This window comes from Dipodomys ordii, unplaced genomic scaffold (genome assembly GCF_000151885.1).
Source record: "Dipodomys ordii isolate 6190 unplaced genomic scaffold, Dord_2.0 Scaffold11, whole genome shotgun sequence".
Taxonomy (NCBI): Eukaryota; Metazoa; Chordata; class Mammalia; order Rodentia; family Heteromyidae; genus Dipodomys; species Dipodomys ordii.
This window is the reverse complement of record NW_012267227.1, coordinates 14,675,892-14,688,080: the sequence shown is the minus strand read 5'-3', so window position 1 is coordinate 14,688,080 and position 12,189 is coordinate 14,675,892. Positions and strand designations below refer to the sequence as shown.

The 12,189-nt window shown below is 43.3% G+C and overlaps 1 protein-coding gene across 1 annotated transcript in view; it reads right to left on the bottom strand.

The window, feature by feature from the left end:
- The window catches only part of Gatm (glycine amidinotransferase (L-arginine:glycine amidinotransferase)), an 18,229-nt gene extending 7,500 nt beyond the window's left edge, over positions 1–10,729 (bottom strand). Inside the window, exons 1-4 of the mRNA XM_013009969.1 lie at positions 10,574–10,729; positions 8,748–8,966; positions 2,457–2,652; positions 917–1,112 (exon numbers count right to left, since the gene is read on the bottom strand). Coding sequence (XP_012865423.1) covers positions 917–1,112; positions 2,457–2,652; positions 8,748–8,966; positions 10,574–10,642 — 680 coding nt within the window. The 5' untranslated portion in view covers positions 10,643–10,729. The remainder of the gene's footprint in view (positions 1–916; positions 1,113–2,456; positions 2,653–8,747; positions 8,967–10,573) is intronic.
- Positions 10,730–12,189: the final 1,460 nt, after the last annotated feature.

The following is a 12,189-nucleotide window of genomic DNA, read 5'->3' as shown; positions in this document are numbered from 1 at the left end:
AAAAAAAAAAAAAGAAAAGGAATTTGGACCTAAGCCTAACTGATACCATAAATGAAATACCATGCTTCCTTGCTAAATTTTGATGTGGTAGAATTAATTCATTAATTCTGTCTTTAAACCCTTAGAAAAAAATTTTGATTTAATTTTTTTCTGTAAGTAATCAAATAGTAAATGATTTAATAAGGAACATAAAATCACTTATTTTGTCTGCAGGAGGGAATGGTTCCAGAACCCCTGACAGATACCAAAAACCATGGGTGTTCATATAAAATGATAGAGCATTTGCATATAATCTATTCATATCTTCCTTTAAATCATCTCTAGATTACTTATACTACCTAACAATGTAAATGCATGTAAAAGATAGGCTGCTCTGTTGTTTAGGGAATAATGACAAGAAGAAAGTCTGTACGTGTTCAGTATAGACAGTATTTTTAAGATGTTTGTTTGAAGTTGGTTGAACCTACAGATGTTTGTAGATAAGGAGGGATAACTGTCTGGTTTTACTGTGAATCTGCCAGTAGGTCAGGTTCTTTTTCTAGAAGAGGACTTAAGCCTAGGGACTTTTCTGACTTCTACAAATAAAAGAGTACCCCAGGAGAACTTCTCCCTGTAATGAAATGATAACTCCTCTCTCTCTTAGGATTGTTCTAAAGAACAAAACATGATTGACAATGCAAAGAAATAGCTAAGCCCAGGATTCAGTACAAGGTAAGCAACAAATAAATGTTAGCTATAATTAATACTAACAGTTATCACAAGATCACTTACTCTTGTTTTCATTGTACCACAATCACTTTTTTTTTTAAAGTAGGTGATGCTCTCACTTTCTGGTATGTTCAATATTTAAACAGAGAATTTCTTACTCTTGGATTATTTAGAAAAGTTATTAACAAGCTAGCCTATAATTAGAGACTTAACCTGATCATAGAGCTCATCAGACATTGTGGGTTTAGGAGCTGTTGTCCACTTGGCGCCACGATGGAAGTAGTCTTTGATAATTGACCTGTACGCACGGTATTCAAAGAAGCGTGCACGCCATGCCATGGGAGCCTCAATAATCTCATTTCCCACAACCATCAGGATGTCTCGTGGCATCGCACTGTATAAACCTGTCAGACCAAAAGGAAAAATTCCACAACCATCTCTGTACAACAGATTTCCAAAATAGAGCAGTATGTATAATGTGTTCTAACTCTTTGGTAAAAATAATTACTAATATGTATATATATGTAGAATCATATGTATACACAATGGAGTTTTAGCGCACCCTAAAGAAGAATGAAATTATGTTGTTTGCAGGAAAATGGATGAAACTGGAGATCTTTGTGTTAAGTGAGCAGTCTTACAAAAACAAGTATTACATGTTTTCTCTCAAATGTGGAATTTAAGGGGAAAAGACATAAAAGGAGGATTTATTAGAGATATAGAAGGGGAAAAGGACATAGATATGCTGAATATGTTTGGAGACATTACACATATATGGACAAATCATAATGAAGCCCATTACTTTATTCAATTAATACTTTCTAATGAAGTTCTGTACAAGGGTGAGGAAGACAAGCAAAAGAGGAAAAGGGGGAAAAAAGGCAAAAAACTGGCTGTTCAAAGAGATCCTCAACCACAAGCTTGCTCCATTTGTACTTTCTTGTATAAATGAAATTCTTCAAGACTACCAATATCACAAAACAAAGGATAATTCTGTAACTATAAGTTATAGAACTAAAGCACACGACTAGCTGTGTAACAGTGTTAGTTAAAAAGAAAATGGTGGGGGCTGAGAAGGTGGCTCAGTGGTAGAGTGCTTGCCTTGCATGCATGAGGCCCTGGGTTCAATTCCTCAGCATCACATAAGCAAAAAGAAAAAAGCCGGAAGTGGTGCTGTGGCTCAAGTGGTAGAGCGCTAGCCTTGAGCTGAAGAGCTGAGGGACAGCGCCCAGGCCCAGAGTTTAGGCCCCACGACTGGACCAAAAAAAAAAAGAAAATGGTAATGTTTATATTTCTTTAAATTTCTGTTCTTAAGGGAAACTAGATGGAATTCACTGCTGTTATGTAGAGAGATTATCATGATGTTATGAAAGACTGCTTCTTTCTACCAAAGTTACAATGAAGGCTTTCTGAGAGCTCTCTCCCTACATGTTTAAGAAAGAGAAAGTCAAGTCACTTACAGATTAGCTTTCTTTCTTTTCTTTTCTTTTTTTTTTCTTTTTGTCAGTCTGGGGCTTGAACTCAGGGTCTGGGTAGTGTCCCTGAGCCTCTTTGTGCTCAAGGCTAGTGCTCTACCACTTGAGCCACAGTGCCACTTCTAGCTTTTTCTGAGTAATTTATTGGAGATAAGAATCCCTGCCGGGGCTAGCTTTGAACCACAATCCTTAGATCTCAGACTTCTGAGAAGCTAGGATTGCAGGAGTGTGCTACCTAGTGCTTGGCTACATTAGCTTTCTGGAAGCACTGACCTGTAGATTCAAAATCTGGAGTTTTATACTTCAGGGACCAGTCGATGGGGTCAGGTCTTTTCACTGTCACTCCTTCCATTTTTAAAATATTGCACATTTCTTCAATTTCAGCCACAGCCTTTCTCAAATGATCTTTGGGAAAAGAATGCCCTCCATACTTCTGATAAAATGGCCAGTACTTTTCATATGTGTTGGCCTAGAAACAGAAGAAAGTCAATGAAATAATTACAGAAGAAACAGACAACTTAAGGTAAGTTCATAGCTGGTGCAACTCTTTGTATAACATAATGGAATTGAGACTAGAACCATGTTTTGTTCATTGTTGATCCCTAGCAGCACACTCTGGCTCTCTAGACAAACATTCAATATGTGCTGAAAGAAGAACTCTAAATTATCTTAATATTTTGAGGCTTTTCTGATCCTTCTGTCTCAGATCTCATGCCCAACCACTAATAGCATGTCTGTCTCCAGACAGGCTTGGAATCCTCTTGGCCATGATTCACAGACAAAACAGGACACAGGCACTCCTGTTAGAAAGTCTCAGTGGAATTCAGCATGAGAAAAAAACCCCACACAATATAGAGAATAAAAATACCCTATACTAACTGGGAAAATAAACAGGCTATCAATGCACCCCAGAATTCTGTCTGGAAAACAGCACCCCAAGATATTTTGTGACAAAGGAAAGTATGTTGCCCCTGTTAAGATTAGAGATATAGTTTCTCCTAAAAACAAAACCTTTGCTTTTCTCAGAAACCCATTATTGACTTTCCTGTTCACTAGAGAGAGTTTGCACCTGGAAACATTCAAGTCAAGCTTTGTCCTTACTTTCCTGTCAATTCCCTGTAGTACTCATACCACCGATACTTCTTTACTTTTCAGATTATATATGCTATCATGTCACTTCAGGCTCTTTGGTCATAGAAGAAAATGATCTGTACTCAGAATTTTTTTTTTTTTCCGGTCATGGGGCCTGAACTCTGTGTCTGGGTGCTGTCCCTCAGTTCTTTAGCTCAAGGCTAGCGCTCTACCACTGGAGCCACAGCGCCACTTCCGGCTTTTTCTGTTTATGTGGTACTGAGGAATCGAACCCAGGGCCTCATGCATGCAAGGCATGCACTCTACCACTGAGCCACCTTCCCAGCCCAAGAAAATGATCTGATGAGTGAATTCACAGTAATTTAGTAGCTGAAGAAAAACTTAGCTTGTGGAAAATTCTCGGAAGTTATATGCCAAAAAAAAGGGGGGATTAGTAAACTAAGGTTTACAGGCTAAATCTGCTCAGTACCTTTTTGTGACTAGTTTCATGGGAACATAGGCATGCTCATTTGTTTCCACATTGCCTTATGGCTTCTTTTACATAGCAGTGGCAGAGCAGAGTTGAATATTTGCCACATAGATCCATGTTCCACAAACCTGAATCATCTGACCCCGAACAGAAAAACTTTGCTGACCCCTAGTTCAGAATCATTAACTCCTTTACTTACTTTTGAAGATCTATGGCAGACTCAGTTTCTGACCCATAAAAGATTTTTTATCAGTATTAAACATTCAAATATTTTAAAGGATAGATCACTCTTTCAAAAAAACAAAACAAAACAAATGAAGCACTCAAGTGTTCCAGCCCTAGCGATTTCTGCAGCAGCAACTAGAAAGAGAGGATAATAGTGACTTTATATTCCTTTTGGACACATCTTGGTAGTACTCATCCATTCACCACTTCCTCCTTCACATGCCAGGCACATCTCCTACAATCCGCTGAGGGACAAGAAGCCTTTGAAAACTGGACACTGAATTATAGCAGTCACACAGTTGTATTGTCTTACCAGGCTAGTTCCAAAGTGTCCTGTGTGACTATTTGTGTAAAGTTTGCCTTGGTATATGTTAAATAAACTTTCCTTGGAGAAAAAAAGCTATTTGAACAAGTGTGAGTTATAATTTGTCAAAGGTTAGACAAAGTCCAAATGATCAGGGCAAATTATATTTTCCAAAAGATAATTAGAAATTGATTATACTTCCTTTATAACCTTGCTAAATGAGTTAGCAATCATTTACCAAGTATCTGCAAGATAATGAACACTTGTTGAGCATATGATGTTTTTATTAATATGTTGCAGCCATGTGATTGCATTCCTGGGAACTTTACAGTCCTCTAGAGCCTAAAATCTTTTATGTGGTTCACCAAATGAATTTTTATCTGTTTTTGGAAAGCTAATAAAAATCAATATAGAAACATTTCTTATTTATCTAGCAATTACTTTGTATTTTATTAACCCTTAAGCTTAATTTTTATAGAAAGATTCTTTATAATGGGCTTTATTATTTTTTAACAGATTAAAGCAAAACCAAAAGCAAGGATGTTTTAAAAATAAAAGGCCAGTTAGCTTTTAAAAATTGTGCTTCTGCCAGGCGCTGGTGGTTCATGCCTGTAAACAAGCTACTCAAGAGATCTGAGGATCGGGGTTCAAAGCCAGCCCAGGCAGGAAAGTCCATGAGACTCTTATCTCCAATTAACCACCAGAAAATTGGAAGTGGTGCTGTGGCTCAAGTGATAGAATGCTTGTCTTGATCTGAAGAGCTGAGGGACAGCACCCAGGCCTAGAGTTCAAGCCCCATGACCAAAAAAAAAAAAATAAAATAAAATAAAATTGTGCTCCCATAGCCAGGTGCTGGTGGCTCATGCCTTTAATCCTAGCTACTCAGGAAGCTGAGATCTGAGGATGTGGTTCAAAGCCAGCGCAGAGAAGTCCCTATGAGACTCTTATCTCCAATAACCACTCAGAAAAAAATCGGAAGTGGCGCTGTGGCTCAAGTAGTCTAGCATTAGCCTTGAACACAAAAATCTGAATTTCTCTCATGCTCATATCTTCCAACAAATTGCCAGTGTTTCTATAGTCATTATACCCCAATATACTTTTTTAAAAATATGCAAATCCCAGGGCTTGAACTCAGGGCCTGGGTGCTATCCTTGAGCTTTTGTGATCAAGGCTAGTGGTGAACATCACTTAAGCCACAACTTCATTTCTATTTTTTTGGTGGCTAATTGAAGGTAGGAGTCTCAGCCCCCTGAGTAGCTAAGATTACCTGCATGAACCACTGGCACCTGGCTCCCCAATGTTCCTTTATAATGTAACTGACAAAATGGATCCATTAAGTTTTAGCTTTGTTCTTACAAATACTCAACATACATGCTTTTTTTTTAACCTCCAAATTTAATCTTGTTAAGTACTTAGAAAGCCTCTGAATTTACCAAACTTCTCAGTTTCTCCACTTTACTGGGGCCTAGAAGTTTGTAAAATTTCTGTACAAGGTCAAATAGCTGGTGTATCTAGACTACCTATCAGATTTTTATCAAATACCTAATTCAGTTCCCATCTCCTAACTTTAGCATGATGTACTACTTTTTTTTTTAAAATAGTTAGTCATGGGGCCTGCACTCTGGGCCTAGGTGCTGTCCCTGAGCTCTTCAGCTCAAGTCTACCACTTGAGCTACAGCACCGCTTCTGGCTTTTTTTGCTTATCTGGTGCTGAGGAATTGAACCCAGGGCCTCCTGCATGCAAGGCAAGCACTCTACCACTGAGCCACCTTCCCAGCCCCTGATATTCTACTTTCTACAGGCCTATGAAGCTGCAAAGTCAAGTAATAAGTCAAGTGACAACTCAAAATACCATCTGAGAAATTTGATTTCTGAAGACCACATGATATGAAAAAAGATCGATCATTTTAAAGATAAGTAACAATGATACACTGTTGCTTGAATTTTAACTTTAAAATCATTCAGAATAGCTAGGAGATTAGTTGACTTCTTTAAAAAAAACAACAACTAAAAACAAAACAAAAAAACAGTTCTGTAATTCTAGCTATTTGGGAGACTGAGAATGGGAGGATTGTGGGTCAAGGCCAGACTGAGCAGAAAAGTTTGTGAGACCTCTTCTCAAGTCATAGCTCAGTACAGTGGTACATGCCTGTCATCCTAGTTTTGTGGGAGGCTGAGATAGAGGAAGATTGTGGTCCCAGTCCAGACCTGAGGCAGAAAAAGCAGGAAGGCTCCATCTCAATGGCAGAAGCTGGGTGAGGTAGCACATGCTTGTCATGCTAGCTATGACATGCAGTGTAACATGAGTGGATCACCATTCGAGTGCCCGTCTGGGAAGGAAACAAGACCCTATCTCAAAAATCACCACTGTGGAAAAGAGCAGGAGGCAGGGCTCAGCAGAATGCCCGCAGAACAAAATATGAGGTTCTGAGTTCATACCCCAGTACTTCAAAAAAAAAAAAAAAAGCCTTTTTAAAAGATGGGATGGGCCCGGTGCCAGTGGCTCACGCCTGTAATCCTAGCTACTCAGGAGGCTGAGATCTGAGTATCTCGGTTCAAAGCCAGCCCGGGGCAGGAAAGTCTGAGGGACTTATCTCCAATAAATCACTAGAAAACCTGAAGTGGCACTGTGGCTCAAGCAGTAGAGTGCTCGTCTTGAGCTGAAGAGCACAAGGACAGCGCCCAAGCCCAGAGTTCAAGCCCCAGGACTTATAAAAAAAAAAAAAAAGATGGGGATGATCTGGGTACTGGTGGCTCACACCTATAATCCTAGCTACTCAGGAGGCTGAGATCTGAGGATTGCAGTTCAAAGCCAACCTGGGCAGGAAAGTCCGTTAAACTCTTATCTCCAATAAACCACCAGAAAACTAGCAGTGGTGCTGTGGCTCAAGTGGTAGAGTGCTTGCCTTGAGCTGAAGAGCTGAGGGACAGTGTCCAGGCCCAGAGTTCAAGCCCCATGACCGACAGAAAAAAAAAAAAAGATGGGGATGGCAGTAAATTAATCTGTTCATCAAATTTCAAATATGAGACTCAAAGGTTGGTTTCAGAATAATTACTTATAAGTTTTCTATATTATCCTGTTGTCCAAGTCTTAAGAATCATTTTCTTCCAGATTTCCTTAACTATCCACACTTGGTCACTGCTCTATTCTTAGCTCTCCTTTCATTTGAACTGCCTTTCAGTTGGTTGCTTGTATCTATGTAGGCAACATATTTCTCAAAATAGATAGGAAGTTCTTTTTTTTCTTTTCTTTTTTTTTTTTTTTTTGGTGCCTGTCCTGGGGTCTTGAACTAGGCCTGGGTGCTGTCCTTGAACTTCTCTTGCTCAATGCTAGCACTCTACCACTTATGCCACAGCTTCATTTCTGGCATTTTGGTAGTTTATTGGAGATAGGAGTCTCACAGGCTTTCCTGTCCCAAGCTGGCTTCAAATTGCAATCCTCAATCTCAGCCTTCCGAGTAGCTAGGATTACAGGCATGAACCACCATCACCTGGTAGTTCTTTGGTTTTGAAACCTATAGAATTGTGTTACATGGTAGACAATTCTTTGAATGATGGTAATAATGCTTCTACAGAACTTATATCCTCTGCATTCAAATGAAGTGCAGATACTCATAAAGAACGTAAATATATTGATAATTCATTTGTAACCTATTAACAATGGGCTCTAGGCTTTGTCTTCAATATGGAAAGGTCCCTTATGTGACATACTGTATGAATAGAAGTCCATAGGAGTCCTGGCCATTAGGATTGTATACTGGATACAGAATACTATACAGATAAAGAATACTAGAAATTCTTCTTCTTTTTAGAGGGAGATGTTAGTTGTTTTTAGGGAAGCTTTGGGAATGCTTTGGAACTAAGTAGGGCTAGGCTTAAACTATATATAAGGGGGTTCAGGAAAACAGGTGGGAGAAACATATGAGAACGAAGGCATGGAGCTTGTTAGGGTTTCTTGGCTGCTTATATGTTTGTCTGACAAAGTCTGGTGAAAATCAGGCTGGAAATTTAGTAGAGAGAACAACTTAAACAGGAATGAGAAACTACTAACCTGCCATGCTTATATATCTCTAATATCAATATTAAAATGTGGGTGGGGGAATGTTCCTGGAAAAATGAAGATATAAGAGATAGCTTATGCAGAATCATGAATACAATGAGGACTTTATTCACATCTATGGAGGCCTTGGCAAAGCAGAGGGGGTGATGGGATCACAGTGAGTAACATGATCAAATTTGAGTTTGAAAACAGGGAATAAACTAACCTGATGAGTCAGGTAGGATCTCACAGAATCCAAGTGGGGTTTGAAGAGGGAAGGGATAGATGTAGATAATGTCACATACCACAGAGATAGGAAGTAAAATTAACCCCTGCTAAAGTGAGGGCAGTTTTCAGAGAAGGAAGGTGGTAGAAGCCAGTACTCTAGAGGGAGGACAGGACCCGCCTCTAGACACATGTACACCCTTGCTTTACCTTCACCTCCACGGTGAATGGTGGTACACAGGCGTTTTCCGCTCTGCCCACGATCACTTCCTCTAAGGGGTCCCATTCGTTGTAGGAGGAGACAGGGCAGTCTTTGGGCAGGGGGTCAGTGGCCTTGTCGTCAGCTGCACAGGAATTCTGGGAGGAAGCTGGAGCTGCCTGGGTGCTCTGGAAAGTTCGCTGCACCCATCCTGTTAAGATTCGTCCTAGCTTTGAAGGACAATAATGAAAAGATTACTGTGTAGCTCAGTCCCATCCATGGGGGTAAGAAGAAATGGATATGGGGCAAAATGGTACAAAACAAAGACAAAACAAAAAACAACCAAGACCACACTATAATGCAAATATTTCAAATCCTTTAAGGGATCGAAAACCAAGATGTTAATAGTACATGGGTATAAAAGCATTACGGGTGATTTCTTTTTTACTTCTGCCTTTGTGTACAGAATTTCTTTTATCTCTTGGGCTAATCACTAAAACTTAAAGAAAAAAAAAACTTTGAAGGTTTTGTCCCTAGCTGCCACACTCCTCCATGACTATCTCAGCAGACTGGCTTCCAGTGACTCTTGAACTCTTCCACAGACCATGGTCTCTCCTTCCAGATAATTGTCCCAACACTCCCAGCCACCACCAGCTGGTGGAGAGAGCCTCCTTTCCCTTTCAGAATCTACAACCACCGTCCTTTCCCCTGCAGATAACAATGTGGAAACATATTCAGGGCCTTATCTTTCAGAATAATCAGCATTAAGCCCTCCATCCACTTCACATTCTTTGGCACTTGGGTTCTGAGGCTGACCAACTGTCAGCTGCACCTTCTTACAGATGACCCACTTCCTTACCTAAAACAACGACTGACCCAGGCACACATTTAAACTTAAAAACCCAAAACCAAAACCAAAACCGGGGCATGTAAAATCTACAGAAGAAAGAGTTCCCCAACCACTGGTAACATTCCTACCCTCCTACCACCCCAAAAAATAACTGTTAAAAGAGGGCAGGAGGAGCCAGTGGCTCACGCCTGTAATCCTAGCTACTCAGGAGGCTGAGATCTGAGGATCACGGGTTCGAAGCCAGCCCAGGGCAGGAAAGCCCTTGAGACCCTTATCTCCAATAAACCACCCCGCAAAGCGGGACGTGGTGCTGTGTGCGCTAGAACGCTCGCCTTGAACCCGGAGAGGCTCAGGGACAGCGCCCAGGCCCCTGAGTTCAAGCCCCAGGACCGACAAAAAGGAGGGGGGGGGCAGGAGAGTCACAGAGTGGAGACCAAAGCAGGAGGGAGGGCGACAGCTGTTCCACAACCAGTTGCTGGGGAGCCAAACCGCCGGGAGCTATTCCTGTCGGGGGGCCGGGGAGGGTGGAGGGTCAGCCGCCAAGTACCGACGGCCCGAGGGGGAGAGGGGGAGCGCCGGGCAGCGCGGGAAGTCTGGAGGAACTCACTCCACCTTGGCGGCCCCGGGCCCCAGCCACACACCCCCCCCCCGGCCTGCTCCCCATCCATCCGCCCCCCGCCAGCTCCTCAACTCTTCACCCGGTGCAAATCACCGAGCCCCAGCAGCGCCTCCCCCCAGGTGGTTCCCCACCTCCCGGCCCAGGGGTCGGGAAGCTCGGAGCCCCGGGGAGGTGCGGGAAGGTACGGGGGGGGGGGTGCGGGGAGCTCCAAGTTCCTGGTAGCGAGCGAAGGAAGCCTCCTGAGGCGGAGCTTCCCTGCGGGGACCGGACGGGGACGCGTCCCGCACGCAGCTCTGGCTGGGTCTCCGCCAGGCCCGATCTGCGTGTGCGTGTGCGCGCGCGCGTGTGTGGCGGAGGAGATCACGCACCCGAGACCCGATGTAGTGCACCGCTTCGGCGCCGCGGCTCCCCCCGCGCAGGCACCGCACCCGCAGCATCGTCCCGGCCCGGCTGCTCCGCCAGCGGAACTGTCCCCGGTTCTCCCCGCGCTGCCTCGCTGCTGCTGCTGCTGCTGCTGCTGCTGGGCCGGAGCGGAGCGGGACGCCGGGCCCGGCCCACCGCTTCCCTTATGTACCCTCGGTGGGGGGGGGGGGCTGTCCCGCCCACCGGCAGGGCCCCGCCCCCCGCGCCCCCGGGGCCCATTGGCTGTCAGGAACAGGTGCTGGGGCCCCAGGCCGGGTCACTGTCCCCCAGTCTCGGGCTGCACCCTGGGGTCTCCGGGGAGGAAGATGTGACATTGGACCAAGTACCGTTCGTGCCTTCTGCTTACATCCTTCTAAATACACATTTGGAAACCTGCATGTGCAGAGAGCGAATGGAGCCTTAGGTTGAAATCCCCACGTTGCTGTGAATCCGCCCCTGGCAGCGGATGGAACGGTCTGCAGACCAGACGGTCTCACGATTAGATACAAGGGTTGAGACAAGAGGGGGCTAAGCCAGGCACCCGGGTCGCCTGCTCCCCAGGGGCCACGCAGGAACACTTGCCATGTCAAATGGCCTTTGGCTGTGAGCCTCTGAGGAGAAACCGAGAAAACAGAGACGCATGTGAGTCAGAAATAAGGCAGTCTACATGAAATTTCTGTTTCAACGTGATTAGGGTGCTTTTGTTAGAAAAGTAATCCCTGGCACTCCAGTCTTCGTGAATTCGGATTTGTAAAAGCAAAGTTAGAGAATTCGATCTAACAGGTTAGCTGCTTCTTTCCTTCCCTCCTCTCTCTCCCACCCCCTCCTTCTCTCTTTCTTCCCTTCTCCTTCCCTTATTCCTTCCCTCCCTCTTTCTTCCTCTTTACTTTCTTTCTCTTTTTTTCCTCTCTCTTCCTTCTCTTCTATTCTCTCCTCTCCTCTCCCCTCTTCTCTTCTTTGAGTCTGCTTCACCATTGATCCTCCTGCCTCAGCCTCAAGTTCTGGGATTGTAGGCATGCAACCACCATAGAGTTTTCCATCTTTACATAAATGTGCAACTGTTCGTTTTCAGTGAGTTATATTTTAAATTCTGGTGTTTCCGACTTGTTTTCTCAGCATTCGTTAATGGAAAGCACCAGCCGAGCAGGATAGCATGATGAAAAGAGCTGTTAGAAATGACTGAGTCTTCTTGAGTTATTGCTGCCTTCTTATTTGCAAAGTGAGAAGGGGCAATTGCATTTATTGTTCCTAGCACATGGAGTTGTCCAGGGACCAAAAAGAGAAATTGCACAATGCAGAACCTGGTATGGTGCTAAGAATTACATGAATCTGGAGCAATATGTCACTACTGTATAATAGGAAGGCCCCAAATGAAGGGAGCCAGTAAGTCTAGGTTCATACCTTTGCTGATACAAAGATGCTGTATAATTTGGAAGAGGATCCTTTGACCTTTCTAATGAAGGTTCATATTTCTAGTGAAGGTTGTGGGAAATCTTTGAACTTTAGCAAAATTTAAAAAGTATCTATTTCCCAACAGCAAAATGCAGCCAGCTCGAGGGTCTGATTCTCATGGTATACTTAG